The sequence below is a fragment of the Asterias amurensis genome, chromosome 7, assembly GCF_032118995.1.
Source record: "Asterias amurensis chromosome 7, ASM3211899v1".
Classification (NCBI taxonomy): domain Eukaryota; kingdom Metazoa; phylum Echinodermata; class Asteroidea; order Forcipulatida; family Asteriidae; genus Asterias; species Asterias amurensis.
This window is the reverse complement of record NC_092654.1, coordinates 3,800,954-3,823,242: the sequence shown is the minus strand read 5'-3', so window position 1 is coordinate 3,823,242 and position 22,289 is coordinate 3,800,954. Positions and strand designations below refer to the sequence as shown.

Here is a 22,289-nt window from a genome sequence, read left to right as displayed (position 1 = left end):
GTTCTCTGCTGCGCCACAAGGGTTTTCAAGACCATCCCATTTTCCTCCCTCGGGGAAAAATCAAACACTTTCAATCTCTGGCTGTGCTCCTAGACAAAATGGGTTGATGTGGCTGGCTGCCAAAGGCACCCTTGCAAGCCTGCTTCTCGAACACGTTGTAGCCGCATCCTTTGCAATTGAGCTCTTACCTGCGTGTGAGGATGATTAGCCTCCCAAGTTATTATTGTTATTACACATGTGATGCAATTAAGTAAAATCAGTAGTTTGTTTACCCAGGCAATTTTTCATTTTCCTATACATTTGAAAAGAGCATAACCTATGGTTTACATGTAATACTGAAAAACCCCAAATTGAAACCACCTTCGGTTCAAAAGTTTTGAAAGTAGAAACATCAAGAAATGTAAGAAAAAAAAAACCTAGGAGTTACCGGCACAAATGAAAATGTAATCTTTCTTTTGTATGATGTGATAAAATTGAGACAATAAAAACTTACTGTTTTTATATAATTCTTTTAAATTCAGAAGACTTCAAAGGACTTCTGAACTGAGTATCGAGAAGTTTTTAATTTTGTTTTATACTTTTTTGTTGATGTGGTATTTCAGGTGAGGTACAGTGTACGCCATCAACATACCACTGTCAGAATGAGCAGTGCATCTCATGGGACAAAGTCTGCGATTCGTTTCAAGATTGTAGGGATGGCTCCGACGAAACGTCCTGCTGTGAGTATTTTCTAGGGTCTTGGATAAACCCCAGAATCACATAACCATTGGATGGGTTCCTCCTAACCCTGGTCTGACACTTGTCTAACCCAGATCTGAATCAGGTCTTACCCAGGTCTAACCCAGAGCTGAACCAGGTCTGAGCCAGTCCTTGCCAAGACCTTACCCAGGTCTGACCAAGGTCTTGCCCAGGTCAGAGTCAGGTTTTACCCAGGTCACAGTCAGATCTTACCCAGGTCTGCGCCATATAATACTTTCTGACCCAGTTCTGACCCAGGTCTTACCAAGGTCTTACCCAGGTCAGAGCCAGGTCAGAGCCAGGTCAGAGCCAGGTCAGAGCCAGGTCAGAGTCAGGTCTGACCCAGGTCTGACCAAGGTTTTACCCAAGACTGAGCCATGTCTGACCCGGATCTGGAAACCAACAACACTGATAATCATCGCAAGTAAACTCTCTTTGTCATACTAGAAACCTCTGTTCTGCTAACAAAGACACCCTTGTTATCCCTATTGTTGCCACCAAAGTAAATGGTCAACGTAGTTTTCAGTTTGCTGCTCCTCATTTATGGAACAATCTTCCTCTGCACCACAAACAAGCCACCACTATCTCAAGTTTCAAAACTCTTGTCAAACATTTCTGTTCCTTAGCACTTTCTTTCTTTTGGTGGTGTTAAGCACTATAGAAATGCAGTTGTTTATTGTTCTATTCTGGTCAATAGGCTTCACATCTTTCTTAAATTTCTTTGTTTCTTTCCACTAGTCAAAAATCCAACAGAATGTAATATGATGAGCTGTCAAAAGCAATGCATCGCTCTTGGATCAAGTTTCATCTGTAGCTGTGGGGAAGGATTTGCTGCGTCATCAGATGGAATCTGTGAAGGTTAGCTTTTTGTTTCTCAGTCTTGAATCCCCTCGTCCACTCAAGAAAAGGGGGAGGGTGGTTTTGGGAGGTAAAAGGGGTGTGGTTAGGGTTGGAAGGGGAGTGGTTAGGGGTTATAAGGAAAAGTGGTTAGGGATGGGGAAAGGGGAGTGGTTAGGTGTTGTAGGGAAGCGGTTCGAGAAAAGGAGTGGGTTGAGGTCAAAAGGGAAGTTGTAAGATGAGGAAAGGGGAGGGGCTAGGGGAGGAAAAGGGGAGTGGGTTGTGGATGAAATTAGGATTGGTTTTTGGGAGTTGGGTAGGAAGGGGATAATGTTAGGGGTGGACAGAGGAGGGTTGGTAAGGGGGGGGGAATGGGAGAAATAATAGTAACCAGTTTTTATATAGCGCTTTTCACACTCGGAGGGCATCTCAAAGAACACTTCCAACATTATTACCCCTGGTCACTGGGCCTCAATTCATTCCTTAAACAATCTCAGCTCCCTGAGGAGTATACAGGAACGAAGAGGTGGTTGGGAGTGGTTCGGGGATCTATGAAAGGGGAGGGGTGGATGATGGGAAGAGTAATTGGGTTGGAAAGAGGGAGTGTTTAAGGTGGAAGGGGGAGTTGTTGGGTGGAGGGGAGTGGTTAGGGGTGGAAGAGGAGTGATTAAGGGGGTAGAAGGGGAGTGGTTATTGGGGTGGAGGGAAGCTGTTCGGGAGGAAAAGGGATATGTTAAGTATGTCCCTTGTCTATGCATCATCCTTTAAAGATCTTTGTGAATGAAGAAAATATTGTATACATGTAATAACATTTTATGCATTTATACTCTCGGTCCATTTGGTTGGTAAGTTGTTTGCAACAGCTAATTCTATTTTCTCAAAATAAAATTAAAGTCAACACAATTTTTTTTCTTCAGACATCGATGAATGCTATTTGTCCAGGCCATGTGATCAAGTTTGTTTCAACCTCAAAGGAAGCTATGATTGTAGATGTGCCAATGGATTTGTGGATCGTGGTATCGATGGACAAGACTGCAAGCCTATTGGTGAGTTTCTCACATTTCAACCTCGTTTTAAGACAAATGCCAAGGCTTCATATAAACTGCAAACATTTTCAAGAATTTGGGCCAACCATATTTGTGACCCGACTCGATCGTAATGAGGAATGTCTAGGAGAATCTTATTATATGTAATTTGACACCGAACATGAATCTTAAAAAAAAAAAAAACTATTGAAAACTCTGTTTTTGTTATTTATGTACCCTTAGATTGCCTAAATCTTGATTATATTTGCTATAGTCTTACCTTTTTGTCAAAGATGAATACAGATGAAAAAACAGATGATTTCTGAGCCAGGTTCTTGTCCTAATTATCACAAAATGTGAATGATTAATTCTTTAATTTTTATTGTTTTTTGTATCTTGTAGGAGCCCAGGAAGTTATCGTCTTTGGAGATGGGACTGAAGTCCGCAAATATCTTCCATTTGTAGATCAGTATCAAAATCTGGTCATAAATGAAGAGCGCATTGAATCATTAGACTTTGATTACAAATCAGGTTTGTCAATCAAGTTTGTTCATTTCTGTGTTTATTTTACCCCGTGATCTTAAAGACACTGGACACTATTGGTAATTGTCAAAGACCAGTCTTCTCACTTAGTGTATCTCAAAACATGCATGAAATAACAAACCTGTGAAAATTTGAGCTCAATTGGTCGTCGAAGTTGCAAGATAATAATGACAGAAAAAACACCCTTGTCACACAGAATTGTGTGCGTTTAGATGGTTGATTTCGAGACCTCAAGTTCTAAATCTGAGGTCTCGAAATCAAATCCGTGGAAAATTACTTCTTTCTCGAAAAATGATGGCACTTCAGAGGGAGCCGTTTCTCACAATGTTTTATACCATCAACCTCTCCCCATTACACGTTACCAAGTGAGGTTTTATGCTGATAATTATTTTGAGTAATTACCAATAGTGTCCACTGCCTTTAAGTCGACGTTGTTGAGAACTAAGCTTGTGTGATAGCTAAGTTTTTTTGATTTGCTGAAGTAGTTCTTTGGAGGACCAGTTTCTACCTCCATCCATGTTGACTTTGGATGGATAAGTAGCTTTAGCTGTTGCTAGGGGCATACTTTGTTTGAATGCGTGTTCGGGTGGTGTTCAAAATGCAGCCGCAGCTACTAGTCGTTAGCCGCTAGGTCAGACATCAATTTAGTGTTGCAGTACATACTTGTAGCCTTAATTCAATTAAACTAAAAGGCAGTGGACACTATTGGTAATTACTCAAAATAATTATCAGCATAAAACCTCACTTGGTAATGAGTAATGGGGAGAGGTTGATAGTATAAAACTTTGTGAGAAACAGCTCCCTCTGAAGTGACGTAGTTTTTGAGAAAGAAGTTATTTTCCAAGAATTTGATTTCGAGACCTCAAGTTTAGAATTTGAGGTCTCGAAATCAAGCATCTGAACGCACACAACTTTGTGTGATAAGGGTGTTTTTTTCTTTCATAGTTATCTCGCAACTCCGACGACCAATCAAGCTCAAATTTTCACAGGTTTGTTATTTTATGCATATGTTGAGATACACCAAGTGAGAAGACTGGTCTTTGACAATTACCAATAGTGTCCATTGTCTTTAAAAAGGTTTTCTTTAAAACGCCACAAAAATTACACGACAGAAGTCAAAAGAATTTAATTGACATGTTTACATTGTTAAGAAACACAAAGTAAAAAAATTCAAACAATTTAAACCTGAAATGCAATATAACCAAAAATACAAGATAATAGATAATTAAGCTATTTTGGTGTGGAGACTGCTATATGAAGTCCAAAATTATCAATTCCCCTTGTTTGAGACAGTGATGTGATCTAGTAATGCAAGACATTTTCACAAGTTTAATAATAACCAGATTTGTATAGCGCCATCTCATCTAGATCACGGCGCTCAGCAACAACAGGCAATGAATAACAAATACAATTAAAGAGTAACTGGGAACAGGTGGGATTTTAATTTGTTTTTGAATGACAAAACAGTGTCCAGTGTTCTGATGCGAGATGGTATTCTGTTCCAAAGTTTCGTGCCGGCAGTTGTGAAGGCTTGTGGTTTGCCCTAAAAGTATTTCTTGGGCTTTGTCCATTGAACTAAAGAGGGACCCCATCCAGCCTGTATTATTATCGGGTCTGTTGCGGAGTCAACACATGACTTATTTGACTCTTGTTTTTGCCCCATCAGGTCATCTGTACTTCACTGATTCTGAGCTTCGTGCCATCAAGAGAGTGAAATTCTCGAATGAAAACGCCTCCCAAGCACCGGACAACCTTGGTCTGGACAATGTGTATAGACCAATGGGAATCGCAGTGGACTGGTTGGGAAAGTAAGTCAAAAAAGAAATCAGAATTTTCAAGTGGAAGATTTTTTTGTTAAACCCTGTGGAAACCTTATCGGCCACAACAAGCGGCTTGTACCAAAATGCCCAGCGGCCGATTTCACGAAACGCTAGGATTAATCCTATCTGGAGGTAGGACGAGTAACCCGTCCTAACTTAGGATGGGTTCAATGTGTCCTGCTTCTTCAGATAGGGAACTTAACTCGACCTAAGTCCTAAAATTAATCTTAAGTTAGGATGAGTTTGGTGAAATCAAAGGCAGGGCAGCCGCAAACGGTCGCAATATTTAACCAACTTTTGCTTAAACAAGATTGTCAAAGATATTGACAAACCTATGCATTTTCATTTCTTATAATAATTTTTCGGGCATTTTTCATGAAATAATGGTGCAAAAAATCAACAAGAGAAGCATTGTCTGGGTGTATGGTGGTGATTATATAGAAATATTTGATCTCTTTAAGATTTAAAGGGAAAGTCATTCACTTTGGTAGTCACTGTTAGAATTAATGGCAAAAACAATTTACTTGGTAAGACGTTCAGCTGCTATCGATTGTAAAAAGCATTTTGAGAAACATTTCACTTAGAAGCAATTTGGTTATGGTTTTTATGCCCCCTCATTGGGGTTAAAGGAGGAAAGCTGTTTTTTGTGTGTAAAAACGTATGTGAGACCTCAGCGTCCCTTTGGTGTTTCGCGTTATACAAGGGGTCGATTGGCTGTACTTTCTCGTTTACAAGGCATCTAACAGTTGTTTCTCTTTTCTTCCCAAAGCAATATTTACTTTGCAGATCAGGGTCTTGAGACTATCGATGGATCGAGAGGCAAACGGGCTGCAGCAGATAGAGGGCCCAAGATTGTAGTTGCATCGGCCAGGGAATATCCTTTTCATGAGAAGACGTTGCATACTGCTACACAACCTTACGCTATCGCTGTCAACCCAAGAAAGGGGTAAGGAGTCTTTTAAGCCTGCCCTCTTCTTCTCATAATTCCTTCACTTTCTTCAGATGATACCCTCAGGAGAATATCTCACACAGCTACTTAGGGACTAAATCTAGCTAGGCACAACCTTAAAGGCCTGGTCACACAGGCCTCGAAAATGTGAATGAAAACAAGAACATTAAAAGTGCACATTTGATTGGTTGATTAGTGGGCGTATTCTGAGTGGAGCAATTCCATCGATAGATTGCGTTCTCTTTGCGTCGTTATCGTCTTCGTTATCGCTGCAGTGTGACTCGGCCTTTAGTCTCGCTGTTGTAAAAAATTTCTTTGTAGATTTAGTGGCCATGTGGTCTAGTTTATCAAACCCAAGCTCTGGTGTTGTCAGTTGCAGAGTGTGAGTTAAAGTCATGGTCATGACACTTGTGTCCTTGAGCAAGACACTTATCCATAATTGCTTTGTTTAAAAAGGTTTGTAAGGTAGTGCATTCTGCTCTATCAGCCAGGCTCCTAGTGGATGATACCCAAGCCTACATCCATATGGACTATGAGGGGAGGATAACCCTGTTTCAGCCCCAGTAGTAGTAGGTGGCAACGTCAATCTGGACCCAATTTCATAGAGCTGCTAGGCACAAAAATTTGCTTAGCATGAAATTTCTTCCTTGATAAAAACAGGATTACCACCAAATTTCCACATGATTTTCAGGATAAGCAAACAACAGCTGAATACCTGTAACAAGCAATATGCAACAAATGGAAATTTGGTTGGTAACCTGGTTTTTATCAAGAAAGAAATTTCATGCTAAACAAAATTTTGTGCTTAGCAGCTTCATGAAATTGGGCCTTGGTGGCACCTGATTTGTGTTGAAGCCCTAATCAGTTTTAATAAGGCTTCCCCTTGAAGTGACCCTCTGTTGGCTTGTGATGGTAGCCGAATCCTGGTCATGACACTTGTGCCCTTGAGCAAGGCACTTAAACATAATTGCTTCGTAGAAAGTTGGGGGAGGGGTAGTGGCCCCAGGCAGCCACTGCTCTACCAGCCATGCTCCTGGGGCCTTTCTCAAACCACGGCTTGGGCTCCCGCTCAGGCTTAGGCTCCGTGCGCCGTGTACGCAGCTCGGCCTTTAACCTGCATTTTCAGCGCAAATTGCTGCCTTTACCAGTGGAGCCGGAGCCTAAGCCGAGGTTTGAGAAAGGCCCCTAGTGTGATGCTCATGCTTACTTAAAACAACATTCTCATAGTTAAAAAAATTATAAAAACAAGTTATCCCTTTGTCCAAGTCATTGTTCCAATTTAACCCTTTGTTGCACAAGGCGGTTACTAGCGACCACCAAAACCACGTAAAATAGGACCGTTATAAACAGTCATAACTTAAAAACTACAACACCCATATATTATGCCCTTTTTCGATTGTTTAGAGCAATTGTTGAGAGTGATAGTAAAGAGGGGGGTGTTATTGGGAAAAATGTGAGAAAACCACGGTTAAAAATGTTAAAGGCGATTTATTTTCTTACCGTGTCTTACACTTTGACAGTCTGATGTACTGGACAGACCTAGGTGTTTCCCCCTACGGATCTCTTCTCTTCATGTCGTGGATGAATGGAGAATACATGACACCCATCAGCGTGGCAGCAGCAAAACTCTACCAGCCGACGGGCCTCGCTGTTGATTACACTGGGAACGATACCGTGTACTGGTGTGACTCTGGAGCTGATATGATTGGCTACATCACGTATGATGGTAGTCTCTTCCGGGTTATTGCTAAAGAAGGTTAGTCATCTTATTATTATCAGGGCCCAATTTCATAGAGCTGCTAAGCACAAAAATTTGCTTAGCATGAAATGTTTGCCTTCATAAAAACAGGATTTCCAACCAAATTTCCATGTGGTTTTCAGGATAAGCAAACAACAGCTGAGGCAATATGCATCAAATAGAAATTTTGTCGGTAATCCTGTGTTTACCAAGGAAGAAATTTCATGCTGAGCAAATTTTAGTGCTCAGCAGCTCTATGAAATTGGGCCCTGGAGAACCAATCAGAGCGGTGATTGCCTCTATGCTGAAACCTCTGGATGGATTTTACAGAGAGTTAAGACTAGTCTAATCTTGAGAAGACGAGTTACTCATCCTAACTAAGGACTAGCCATACGTTTTTTTTAAAAAGGAGTAGTCCTAACTCTTTGTGAAATCGACCCCAGAACCCCGATATAATATCTCTTCAGTCTACTGACGATGACTAGAGAAAGCTAGAGACCAATTTAAGAACTCACTCCACGCTAGTGCAGTTAAGAACGATCCTATAAGCTAAAGTAGTAGTCTCAGCCAATTTTCTATACCTTTCCCCCAGGTAGTAGTAAAAAAGCAGGACAGTTCTTTTCAGAACTGAGAAGTCTCCCGAACAATTTGATCGTCTTCTGGAGAAAGCAGAGAAAGAGAATTCTCCAGAAGACGATTAAATATCAGAGCAGAATGATCGAAATGTCGAGTTGAAACCAACGGTTCTTTTCAGAACCCTCCCAACTCAATCAGAGTTTATCATTACACGGTGTTACCTCAAACATTACTGTATCGTATAACTTCCACCATGCAAAGTTTCAAGTCATACTGACAATGACTCTCTTATCTTGTAACCTTTAACCTCAGGGCTTTCGAATCCTTTCCAACTTGACGTCTTCGGAAATGACATCTACTGGACGACGCGCTCCACTGATAACAGAGGTCAGGTTCGGAGCATGAACAAGATGGGTCAAGACCACAAGCTGATCCTGAACGGAGTGAACCTTCCTACTGGTATCAAGATATGGCAGGAACAGAGATATCCTCTGAATGGTGAGTCCAACGGTCCATTTTACTGAACTGCTTTAAAGACACTGGACACTATTGGTAATTGTCAAAGACCAGTCTTCTCACTTGGTGTATCTCAACATATGCATTAAATAACAAACCTGTAAAAATTTGAGCTCAATTGGTTGTCAAAGTTGCGAGATAAATATGAAAGAAAAAACACCTTTGTCACACGAAGTTGTTTGCTTTCAGATGCTTGATTTTGAGACCTCAAAATCAAATTCTGAGATCTCAAAATCAATTTTGTGGAAAGTTGCTTCTTTCTCAAAAAGTAAGTCACTACAGAGGGAGCCGTATCTCACAATGTTTTATACTATCAACATCTCCCCATAACTCGTTACCAAGTAAGGTTTTATGCTAAGAACTATTATGAGTAATAGTGTCCACTGCCTTTAACAAAATAAATATTGGTTTTGGGTTGGACGCTTTGGGGCCAAAACAGCCCACTCCCAAGATGTTGTGGTAATTTTAAATACAACAAAAAAGACCAGGGCCCAATTTCATAGAGCTACTTACCACTCGATGCTGTGCTTACGTACGAGTTTCTATTTCATAGCTCTGCTAACCGTATAAGCACATCCCAGGTCAAAATTCCAGTTGAACCTAGTTAACTGGGGTCAACTGGTTCAACTGGATAGTGACCAAACTCGTCCATTTTCCATATTAACCAACTGGTTTGGACTAGGTTTAACTGTGTTCAACTAGGTTGAAATTATAAACCAGTTGGTTTCTGTCCATTTTCCATATTAAACCAACTGGTTTTAACTGTGTTTAACTAGTTTATCAACTGGTTTCAACAAGTTCCAGTTAAACCCAGTTTAACTAGGTTCAACTGGAATTTTGACCTGGGATGAAAAGGCATGCTAACCTTCCAGCGATTACTGTACAAAAATGAATGTAGTGCATTGTGAACGCGCAAGATGGCTGCCATATTTTCTTGCTAACCCGTGAAATAATATGCTAAGCCTTAATCAAATTTATCTGCTGCAGTTAGCTCGAAAATTTGCTTACCGTTCAGCAGCGCTATGAAATTGGGCCCAGGTAAGAGTTATAAAAACTACCGATGAGTCATGCACCCATGTGTCTGCATATGCTTGCGGATTTAATGTTCGGCCTCAAGACAAAAGCATTGAAAAACAGCGCGGCAGCATTGTCATTTTGACATGTTTGTTGAAGTCAATTCTGAACTCTCAAGCCATTTTTGCACACAAGTCAATTCAAGTTTTTTCCCCTCAACTCAAGTCAAGTCGCAAATCAGTGAAAATGGTGACTCAAGTCCAAGGCAGCAAATTGAGTCAACAACACTGAAGACCAGCTTTGTTGCAATGCTTAGATATTTGGTTGCCAGGTAAAAAATATTTGGTTGCCGGGTGTTGTGAAGCTTTTAACACTGAACTACCCAGGTTCGTAATTTTGTGGAATTAAAGATGTTGCCCTGCAAAATGGCAAAATAAAAACTTTCCGCCTGCATATAGCCCCCAAATGAAAATTTCTGGTTTTCACTATTAAAACAGATGAATATTCTTTAATAATTTTTCTATGAAGAAACTGTCTTGTAAGCTTAGGTGCAAGCTCGCATGTCAGGCCCATGCTTCAACACTTTTCATTGGTGTTATATCATCCCTTCAAACACCCCCACGTGATGCCCTCTTGACCAATCAGAATGGATAAACTGTCTTAAGCATTTATGAATAAAAAAAATTCTATGACCATATTCCTTTCAGAGCCAAATCCATGTGAGCGAAACCCTTGCCTGTACTTGTGCTTGATAGTTCCACCACAGAAAAATAGTGCCGTCAGTAAAGGATTCGAGTGTGCCTGTCCGAGCGGTGTGGAGGTGGATCCGTCGCACTGCAAAGGTAAGTTAGTTACTGATGTTTAGTAAATGAGCAGACAATAGTTTGGAATTGAACACTGACAAATTTGCTGGAGCGGGACTTGAACCACTGACCTCCGGACCAACATACTGATGCTCTACCAACTGAGCTATCCAGCCCTATGTTGGTGGTCTCCTCATTAGTCAATTTCTTTAGTTTCTGGCTGGCAACCCCAAACTAAAACATTGACTAATGAAATTAAGCCCAGGGCCCAATTTCATAGCGCTGCTTAACGGTAAGCAAATTTGCGTGCTTACTGTAGCAGAAAAATTTGCTTAAGCCTTAGCGTATTTCACAGGTTAGCAGACAAATTGGGCGGTCATATTGCGTATTTATTGTGGATTTGCATTGTGACGTCATTTATTTTCGTGCGGTAAGCACCGGAAGGTTAGCATGCCTTTTCGTGTGCTTACGGTTAGCAGCGCTATGAAATAGAAATCGCACAGTAAGCTAAAAAACAGCCGCTAAGCAGCGCTATGAAATTGGGCCCTGGTCTACTTCATAGTATATGATATCCATAACAACACTCTTAGCAACAGCCATAGCTGTAGCCATAGGCCCTTTTCGAAACGACGGCTCCGGCTTTGGATTTGGCTCAGGCTAGCTAGGCCCCACTGGTTGTTTTGACAATTTGCACGTGCTTTGTGTATACTCGCTCGGGGCTTCAGACAAGAGAACGAAGACTCAAGCCGAATCCAAAGCCAAAGCCGTGGTTTCGAAAAGGGCCACAGTCATCAGTTTGCAAACGGATTTACCAATGTTTGATGTTTCTTAAAACTCTCTATAGGGTCACCAGTACCGACGACCACCACTACTTTACCTTGTAAATGTGACAACGGAGGTATGTGTAGGGCAGACGGAACCTGCGAGTAAGTATCTACAACTCTTCATTCATATTTTTGAAACAAGGAAGGTTGTAGTAGCACTAAAAAATGTACTACCTAAGAACTACAAAAGCTTTCGGAGTAACAACCAAGTATTGGTTGCTATGAAAGCTTAATTAGTTAGTCTTTAAGTGCTTGTACAACCTTCCTTGTTTTATCTATCAGACTAAAGGTCGAGTCACACTGCAGCGATAACAAAAATGATAACGATCATGACGCAAAGAGAATGCATTCTACTGGTTGAATCGCTCCACGCAGAATACGCACACGCTCATTCAACCAATAGAATGCGTTCTCTTTGCATTATCGTTATCGTTGTTGTGTGATCGTTATCGTGTTCGTTATCGCTGCAGTGTGATTCAGCCTTAACACGGATATCTTTTAATGTTGTCTTCATATTTTCGGTCATGTTCTATTCTATAAAAGGATAAAAGGATTAGAGTTTAAAGTTAAACTTTGCCAAATCAAGTGTTAAGGAAAGTAGACACTAGTGATAGAGATCATATAAGTGCCACGCCCAAGTCTCAACCAATGATAGGTTTTCACTGACCTTAGTGAGGGCGCTGTTTGTCAAGTCAAACACAAGGGGTCTTTTCAGTTTTAGGCATAACAAATGCTGAATCGTCACTGTTCCCGTTCAACGCAAAGGATACCTTTAATTTTTGGAACCATTTGAGATATTTTTGAAAATCCGACACGAACATGACCTCACAGTTTGAATGAAACTGACAGTAGTGCTTCTCAGATTCAAATATTGGGGCATAAAAACTTACATCTTTTTACTTGACCACATGACTTCAAAGTAAATAATTCTCAATATACAATATATTCAATATATTCTCAATAAGGCAGTGGACACTATTGATAATTGCTCAAAATAATTATTAGCATGAAACCTTTCTTGGGAACGAGTAATGGGGAGAGGTTGGTGGTATAAAACATTATGAGAAACAGCTCCCTCTGAAGTGCCGTAGTTTTTGAGAAAAAAGTAGTTTTCCACGAATTTGATTTCGAGACCTCAAGTTTAGAATTTTAGGTCTCGAAATCAACCATCTAAACGCACACAACTTCGTGTGACAAGGGTGTTTTTTCTTTCATTATTATCTCACATCGATCGAGCTCAAATTTTCACAGGTTTGTTAATTTATGCATATGTTGCGATACATTAACTGTGAAGGCTAGTCTTTGAAAACTACCAATAGTGTCCACTGCCTTTAAGAGTGCTTAACAAATGCATACCTGCCCTTTAATGTATTGTTTCCAATTAATTTTGTTTGTTTGTTTGTTTGCTTCCCTAGCTGTTTACCGGGTTATATAGGAGCAAATTGTGCAACTCCAGATACAATTGAAGGGGACGGACCCTCAAGTAAGAGCAGATTTTAGTCTCTTTTATACTATACAATAACCAAAGTGTTAAGACTAAAGGGACACAGTGCCTTTATGAAAAGCATTTCAAATTGTTTGGTATGAAATGCATATGATAGAAAGATGTTTTAAAAGTGGAATATTACGATCCACACAATTATGCCTCAAAATTGCAGGGTCGGCCATTTTGTTTGACTTCACAAGTTGGTGAGCTGTGTTAGTTCACAACGTTTAAGGAAAACCACGCAATTTTGGGGCATATTTGTGTGGATCGTTATATTCTACTTTTAAAATATCTTTCCAACCATATGCATTTCATAATATTACAAACAGTTTCAAACCCTCATCATTTACAAAAATTGCCCGATCCAAGGCAACGTGTCCCTTTAAAAATCATCTTTACATTTTTATGAAATAACTGCTAATCGTACTCATGATAGCTTTCTACTCTTCCATGCTAACCATTGGAATATTTTGAAGATGAGAAACGAGAGCGTGATGATGAAAAAGAGCCGGGTAAATGTCATCTATTTTATTGTCAATGTTTGGTGTTGTGGAACTTGTGGATTTAAAATGTACTTTTTGCATGATTTGATTGTTTGTAGTGTAAAACAGTACCACATGGAACAAACCCGAGAAAAATGTGTTTACAGAAATTCTGCCATTTTTGGGATGTCAACTTGCCCCTGTTTTATTGTTATGGTTGGGAAACACGTTTCTAGTTGCTTACCTTAATTACATTGTGGTTTTTGTTTGTTTTCCGATCTCTTGCAGGTGTCTTGATCATTGGGCCTCTTGTTGGCTTCATCATCCTTGCCATAATCGTTATCGTGATTCTCCTTTTCATCTTCTACCGCAAACGAAAGTAAGTTCTCATTGATGTTCATCATTGATTTCAGCAAATCTGTGCCCAGTTAAAAAAAATGCAAGACTTACTATCAAATTTTGACCTTTTTTTCGACAAAATCCGGCTTACCCCCCCAGTGATATTAGTGATATTTTTGACAAAAATGCAAGGGTTACCCCTTGTGAACTTTATCAAATTTTTGCCAATTAAAAAAAAAAAGGCAAGGCTTACACAGTTTGATTTTATCAAATTTTTGCCTATTTAAAAAAAATGCAAGGTTCTACACCTTGTAATTAAAAAAATGTTGTCCTGTTTTTGACAAAAATGAAACTTCTCAGACACACCTTACCATTTTATTAATTTAGAAATTATTGAGATGCCAATCAGTGCATGATTGGTTGAGGCCTCCCATGAACTTTGACATATGCAAATAAGTTGATGAATATACAATTAACAAATAGGTAAAACAAATATGCACACCAGTAATGGAGATAATCTTCATGAAAATAATAATAATTATAATTGTCAAATAATTCTAACTGTACCATACCCTTCATGTTTCAGGAGTAAGTTTTCTGGCCCCGTTGCCTACCGAGATGGACAGAACGTTGACATCGCACCTTCACCGTCTAACTGTAAAATAATTCTAATTGTACTATATCCGTCATGTTTCAGGAGTAAGTTTGCTGGCCCCGTTGCCTACCGAGATGGACAGAACGTTGACATCGCACCTTCACCGTCTAACTGTAAAATAATTCTAACTGTACCATACCCTTCATGTTTCAGGAGTAAGTTTGCTGGCCCCGTTGCCTACCGAGATGGACAGAACGTTGACATCGCACCTCCACCGGTAGCTGTTGAAAGCCACTATGAGGTAAGGAAACAGTGGTCCGCTATAATACCAAAGGACCAGTCAAAATTCTCTCAGGGTGGTCTGGCTGGCTAGTTCAGGGTTGGATAAGCATTCTCTTTTAAAGGCAGTGGACACTATTGGTAATTACTCAAAACAATTATTAGCATAAAACTTTACTTGGTAGAGAGTAATGGGGAGAGGTTGATGGTATAAAACTTTGTGAGAAACGGCTCCCTCTGAAGTGGGCGTAGTTTTTGAGAAAGAAGTGATTTTCCACGAATTTGATTTTGAGACCTCAGATTTAGAATTTGAGGTCTCAAAATCAAGCATCTGAAACCACACAGCTTCGTATGACAAGGGTGTTTTTTCTTTCATAGTTATTTCGCAACCTCGACGACCAATCAAGCTCAAATTTTCACAGGTTTGTTATGTTGAGATACACCAAGTGAGGAGACTGGTCTTTGACAATTACTAATAGTGGCCAGTGTCTTTAATATGAAATATGGACTAGGTGGAAAAGCTGGTGCACTAATGAAAGTGAAAGCTTATTGGTCCTGCTGGGTAGAAGTCTTGGTTGAAGATGCTCCTGTTGTTTTTTTAACAAAAAAGATGTACACCTGCTTTTAATTTCCTTTGTCAATGGAGTGGCAAATTTGAGTTTCTAGAAGACACCTTGTTTATGACATCACAAGCAAAAACAGCGCCCTCGCTGAGTCCAAAATAAGACCTCTAATAAGGTTTATTACGAATAGCAAAATATCAAGAGAGGGCGCTAGTGAACACATACGACCCACACAAAGATAAAGACGATGCGTGCGCTAGTCGTACATGGCAACATACACCGCATAGCAAACTGCCCCATAAGCCTACCCACAACCCATTGCGGTTCTGAATTGCGATAAACCTTATTGGCTGATAGTCTTGCGTTGTGTGTAAACACATGCGTATTTCCATGGTTTGATGAAGATGCAAGGTTTTGTTTTAGTCAAGCTCGATTAATAAACTAAAGTTGATTTTGTTTTCTCCACCACAGACGACGCTGGACCCAGCTGCTCCTGTCACAATTGAGAATCCCTCCTATGCAACTCTCGGCGCCGCTGGTGGAGGCGTCCCAAATCTGCCAGAGAAGACCGGTCTGCCGTACGACGTATCTCAGTACCAACCCGGATTCCAGGCAGGTCCATTGCCGCCTAAGGATTACATGCAGGACGGTATGCTAACGGCAGGCGGGTACCCCGACGCACCGCCTGCTTACACGGCTAACGACCCCCCATCCCCAGAGATTAAAGATCCTAATAATGGGCCAGAGTAATACGTTAGGTCAAAGACTGCCACTCTCACAGGCCAAATTTATCTTCTAAAGACCATTTTGTATATTCAGCACCATAAAACCCACACATGGTTTTGTTGTTGATTGTTTTGAAAAAATTTGTCTGCAAAATGTCTAGTCAAAGATCGTCACTTGCACAGGCCAAGTTTAACCCTTAGGAGATCTTCTCTATATAATCATCAACGTACACCCAGACTTGCTTTTGTTGATAATAGGAGACTTTTGGGACGCTTGGTGGCAGCAGACTTACCAGGTAAAATCCATTGTTCTTGGTTATGTGCGCATGCTCAGCACTACGTCAACAATGGACATTTACCCGGTATATGTTTGCTGCCACCTAGTGTTTCAAAGTCTCCCATTGTTTTGAAACAACTTGTCTGAAAAATTGTAACAAAGAACAACGAGAATTTTTTTGTTTTGTTTTGGAAACATGGATACTTTGTTAAGATTGGAAACAATGGAAAAGCAAATTATTGTCGTCGCCTTAACTTTGACCTTTTTGTTTGAGTGGTAATAGGTAAGATTTTTCAACCCTCTTAGGCAGTAATCTATGTGTGTTTTTGTACAAGCCGTTGGGGGCCGCTATGGTCTCTTAAAAAGGATAAAAGAATTCTGCACTAAGCTTGGGCGATATCGACTTATTTTATTCACGATATATCGCCGACAATATATCGCGATATTCGATATAATCGCCATTAATAATACTTGACATCATCAGTCTTCAAACTCCCAGTGTAAGTTGTAGAAGAGACAGTCATAGCATAAGAGAGGTGTTCTAATGACACATTCTTCTGGTTTTACTCTAAACCTATGGGGTGCAAGATGTCTCAGCTAGGAAATACATCGCGATATTGCGATACTTAATCGATATCACGATACATCGCGATATATCAATATTTTTATTAAAACCAAATCGATCCTATATCAAAATTGTTTCCAAATTAGTATCGCGATATTTGATAATATCGTGGTATCGCCCAACTTAATCTGCTCTTACTAAAAAGTGCGTCGCTTATGAGGTGGAGACAGTCAAAAGTACTACTACACATGTATATGAATACATATTGCATCATACTTATTCGCAAATTCACTGGGAGATGCATGCCACAAACCTTGAGCTCTACGGTGGGCTTCCGAGAGTTAGCACCAAGATTAGGGCAAGAAGGCTGTGACTAGCAGGTCACTGTCTCAGACATGATGAGCTGGCAGTGAGCAAGCTTGTGCTTTGGGCCCCTACTCAAGGTCACTGTTCCCGAGGTAGACCACAAACCACCTAATGTGGACACCTTGTGCCGGGACTCTTGACTGCGTCGGGAAGAGCTACGTACAGCAATGGAGGACCAACGTGTTTGGAGGGCCATCATCCGATGCTCCGCATCGACTGAATGAATGAATATTTGCAAATAGTTTTCAATACGCCAAGATTGACTTTCGTTAATAAAACAGCAGCCAAAATTAGGTTCTAAGGCTGTTTTTTTTTTAAAAACATCTTTGGAATCATTTAATTTTAGTAACTCATTTTAAGGGTCTATGTAACTTTTGTAGGACATAAAACACAATGTCCTTACATTTACACTAAACTTACACAGCTTGAAGATAATGATAGTAGAAAGATTCCCTGAAAATATTACGTGCTAAGGTGCTGTAGTTTTGGGGTAATGAGTAAAACAATGTCATAAAAGTAGTTTTCGTCTCATGAGACGAAAATTATTTCAAGCATTTACAAACATATTTTCATGACATTGTTTTACTCGTTTCTCACAAACTACAGCACCTCAGTAAGTAATATTTGAAGAGAGGCTTTCCACTAATATTATCTTCAAATCCTGTAAGGTTAATGTCAATCTATGGACATTTTGAAAAGGTACCCAAATCCTTTAATTGATCAATATGTTTTAGAGTGTTTTTATGCAACTAATCAGATACATGTATTAAACGTGAAGTGTGTGCACATGTAGAATGATAATTTAACGAGTAATTTTTTTCAAAGCTTTATTTTAATTATTAGTTTTTAAATGAGTTATTTTCAGATTGTTAATTGAGTCAAATATGTATTTTTTAACAATAGATTGCTGTAGTGTATTTTTCTTTTACCAATATTTTGCCAGAGTTATGGTATTTACAGCATGTTTTGAGCTGACAAAAAAGTCAAATACAGTGTTCAAGTCTTGTGTGATCAACTATTACATGAAATAACAAACCTGTGAACATTTTGGCTAAATCCATCAAACTTCACAGAATCTTTTTCTTCTAATGTGAACTTCATATTCATATTCACAGCACGCTCCGAATTGCAGAAAAACCCTATCTTCAATACTGTAAGTAACACTTTGTGGACGTGTGTACGTCCACAAAGTGTTTTTACATTATGTGGACCCCTTTTGTTCTCGGGTCCACTTTGAATCTAGCGTAAAAACAAATATCAGCCGAGTGCATACAATAATGCTTAGTGGAAACAAAGACATTCTATTTATACTAAGGATGGTCATCACTTGGCGCCCACTCCTGTTCTTTAAATTATTTGTATGTGCTTAAAAGTCTAGATGTATTTTTATATAATTGCTTAAAATATTGACTTTATAGGAAGCTCATTATGTAGTATATACATTCTCACGTTATGTGCCTTAAAAGTACTTTGAACTTTTACAATTATGACAAACAGAACGTGTTTTGCAATATGGGTGCTCATTTGATATGGAAGCAGCATAACATTTAAAATTGAAGGGAAATATATATTTATATTAAATGTTTTTCTGCGATTAATATGACAAAGTTTACATTTGCTTATTGAGACATAAACAACTTAACCGTTATCTGATTTGTGACCGGCATGATATTTGGTCCAAGTGCAAACGGAGATCTAAATGTGTCATGTACACATGGTGTAGGTTCTATTAGGCTTACTAATACAACAATATTAGAAAACAGACAAAAGTAGGTAAAATATCAAACTTGTTTTTACAACATGCATTTTTTGTTGCAGCTTTCTTAGGTAACGGGTTAACTGTTATGTTCATTTACTGATGTCAAGTTTTTTTATAGATGTTTTGCTGCTGAGGACAGCTATAAGATACATGTACATACATATAATAGGAGGCCATACACAGACTACAAAAAAACCTTTACTGTTTTACCACAATTGGTGGTTTGTGATCATGTAAAAGAAGTCTTGTGTATTTATGTGCTATTTTATCACATCTTCGATACTTAATAATGAGATTAGAATTATTGGATGGTTTATGACATTTTTAGGATGCTTAAAGGCAGTGGACACTATTGGTAATTGTCAAAGAATAGCCTTCACTGTTGGTGAACTTATGCATAAAATAATAAACCTGTGAAAATTTGAGCTCAATCGGTCATCGAACTTGGAAAATAATAATGGAAGAAAAAACACCCTTCCACACGAAGTTGTGTGCGTTTAGATGGTTGATTTCAAGAACTCAAGTTCTAAATCTGAGGTCTCGAAATAAAATTTGTGGAAAATTACTTCTTTCTCGAAAACTACTTCACTTCAGAGGGAGCCGTTTCTCACGAAGTTTTGTACCATCAACCTCTCCCCATTACTTGCACAAAGAAAGGTTTTATGCAAACAATTATTTTGAGTAATTACCATTAGTGTCCACTGCCTTTAATACGTGCCTGTCAAAATACAAGTATTTTGAGGGATAAGGTAGTATGCAGTATGGATACGTTGTAATATGTGCCTTGCTTGACGTATGTTTATACGCATTTCGCATTTCGCACTTTTCGCAAAGCATGACGGACTCATGGATATCCAGCCTTAGCCTAAGATAACTCTTTTTAACAATCAGAAACAACAATTATGTTAAGGCTTTGTCCACATTCTTAGCAACACCCTTAGCAACAATGTAGCCGTAGCCGTAGCCGCCAATTAGAATACGATGTGGCTGTGGCCACTAATAGACCCTTCCCATGAAATATGTAAATTGCACATAGCGCTTGCGCACTAACGTTTTGGTTGGCAAAATGAGGGAACATCGCGCTGTTTTGTACACGGCTAATGGGTGTGTGACGCAGACGCGATTGCGCGTCTGCTTAGTGCACAACTCTATGGTGTTTGCCAACCAACAGGGTCGGTACGCATGCGTGAATGTAATTAGCATATTTAATGGGAAGGGTCCATTCAGATAGGGCTTTAGCTTAATGGAACTGGTTACACCTTTTACGTCATGGAACTTGAAATGAAGTTTGAATGCACTCTATGCAGATTGGGTATTTTTGAGGAAAAAAAATGATGTACATTTTTAGAGAGACTATATTTTTTATGAAAAGAATCTAAGAGGTCAGTACTTACAAGAGATTTGTTATGGAAGATATAATTTTCATTTCTACAAATGTTTGATTTATACTTATATAACATTTCAAAAGAAAATACTATGTGTATATCTGTGAAGAGCGTTGTAAATTTCTTGTATTTTTGTTAGTGGTGTACTAAGTAATAACCAAATAAATGCAAACCAAGAATCAATTGTGCAAAAAAACTGTGTTAGGGTTATTTTTTCCCCTTTTTGAAATGGAAAGTGGTAAAGGTTTGAATTGGTGGTGTAATTTTTTCATTTTTGGGCGTTTCAAATAGCGATATTTCCCTAAATAAAACTTTTTTATTTGGTAAAGTTATATAAAAACTAAAGGCATTAGGAGAGCCTACTACATTATTTTATATCATAAAATTGCAACTCAATAATGGACGTCTTCATTTATTTTAGACTGCTACCTCCATACTTTCACACCTTCACCTTTCACACACATGCATTGCATCATCGCGGGCGGCCAACTCGCAATAATATATGGCGCCCGCTACGACCGCCCGTACACTCCCCAGACTTTAGATTGCCCGCCCCCGCGACAAATTCGCTTTATCGCCTGGAATACAGCTACATGTAGGTATACATTAGCTCTAAATTAATCCACTATGATCAATATCAATAGCTATAGTATTGATTTTCACCACCAAGGAACAGCATGATGCTGTCACTATACAAGCTTTACATCGAATGATTTTTTAATCTCAAAAGGAATGAAGGAAAAACAAACCCTTTTATTAACCCTTTACCGTTTTTTAATCTTCAAAAGAAAAAACGAAAAACAAACCCATTACCCATTACCCATTTTTAATCGTCAAAAAGAAATAAAGGAAAAACAAACCCTTAACCCATTATCTTTTTTTAATCTTCAAAAGAAAAAACGAAAAACAAACCCTTTACCCTTTACCGTTTGTTGAATCTTCAAAAGAAAAAAGGAAAAACAAACCCTTTACCCTTTACCGTTTGTTGAATCTTCAAAAGAAAAAAGGAAAAACAAACCCTTTACCCTTTACCGTTTGTTGAATCTTCTGAAGAAAAAAGGAAAAACAACCCTTTACCCTTTACCGTTTGTTGAATCTTCAAAGGAAAAAAACGAAAAACAAACCCTTTACCCTTTACCGTTTGTTGAATCTTCAAAACAAAAAAGGAAATACAAACCCTTTACCCTTTACCGTTTGTTGAATCTTCAAAGGAAAAAACGAAAAACAAACCCTTTACCCTTTACCGTTTGTTGAATCTTCAAAAGAAAAAAGGAAAAACAAACCCTTAAACCCTTTACCGTTTGTTGAATCTTCAAAAGAAAAAACGGAAAACAAACCCTTTACCCTTTACCGTTTGTTGAATCTTCAAAAGAAAAAACGAAAAACAAACCTTTTACCCTTTACCGTTTGTTGAATCTTCAAAAGAAAAAACGGAAAACAAACCCTTTACCCTTTACTGTTTGTTGAATCTTCAAAAGAAAAAACGAAAAAACAAACCCTTTACCCTTTACCGTTTGTTGAATCTTCAAAAGAAAAAAGGAAAAACAAACCCTTAAACCCTTTACCGTTTGTTGAATCTTCAAAAGAAAAAACGGAAAACAAACCCTTTACCCTTTACCGTTTGTTGAATCTTCAAAAGAAAAAACGAAAAACAAACCCTTTACCCTTTACCGTTTGTTGAATCTTCAAAAGAAAAAACGGAAAACAAACCCTTTACCCTTTACCGTTTGTTGAATCTTCAAAAGAAAAAACGAAAAACAAACCCTTTACCCTTTACCGTTTGTTGAATCTTCAAAAGAAAAAACGGAAAACAAACCCTTTACCCTTTACTGTTTGTTGAATCTTCAAAAGAAAAAACGAAAAACAAACCCATTACCCTTTACCGTTTGTTGAATCTTCAAAAGAAAAAAGGAAAAACAAACCCTTAAACCCTTTACCGTTTGTTGAATCTTCAAAAGAAAAAACGGAAAACAAACCCTTTACCCTTTACCGTTTGTTGAATCTTCAAAAGAAAAAACGAAAAACAAACCCTTTACCCTTTACCGTTTGTTGAATCTTCAAAAGAAAAAACGGAAAACAAACCCT

At 38.8% G+C, this 22,289-nt stretch overlaps 1 protein-coding gene across 2 annotated transcripts in view; it reads left to right on the top strand.

Moving 5' to 3' along the window:
- The window catches only part of LOC139939478 (low-density lipoprotein receptor-related protein 2-like), a 65,437-nt gene extending 45,025 nt beyond the window's left edge, over window positions 1–20,412 (top strand). For both annotated transcript variants that reach the window (XM_071935433.1, XM_071935432.1), the window contains exons 27-40: window positions 603–719; window positions 1,477–1,596; window positions 2,493–2,621; window positions 3,003–3,131; window positions 4,810–4,951; window positions 5,733–5,909; window positions 7,433–7,668; window positions 8,539–8,724; window positions 10,464–10,598; window positions 11,404–11,485; window positions 12,799–12,866; window positions 13,640–13,730; window positions 14,499–14,586; window positions 15,599–20,412. In XM_071935433.1, the coding sequence (XP_071791534.1) occupies window positions 603–719; window positions 1,477–1,596; window positions 2,493–2,621; window positions 3,003–3,131; window positions 4,810–4,951; window positions 5,733–5,909; window positions 7,433–7,668; window positions 8,539–8,724; window positions 10,464–10,598; window positions 11,404–11,485; window positions 12,799–12,866; window positions 13,640–13,730; window positions 14,499–14,586; window positions 15,599–15,877 (1,979 nt within the window). In that variant the 3' untranslated portion in view covers window positions 15,878–20,412. The remainder of the gene's footprint in view (window positions 1–602; window positions 720–1,476; window positions 1,597–2,492; window positions 2,622–3,002; window positions 3,132–4,809; window positions 4,952–5,732; window positions 5,910–7,432; window positions 7,669–8,538; window positions 8,725–10,463; window positions 10,599–11,403; window positions 11,486–12,798; window positions 12,867–13,639; window positions 13,731–14,498; window positions 14,587–15,598) is intronic.
- The last annotated feature ends 1,877 nt before the right edge of the window (window positions 20,413–22,289 follow it).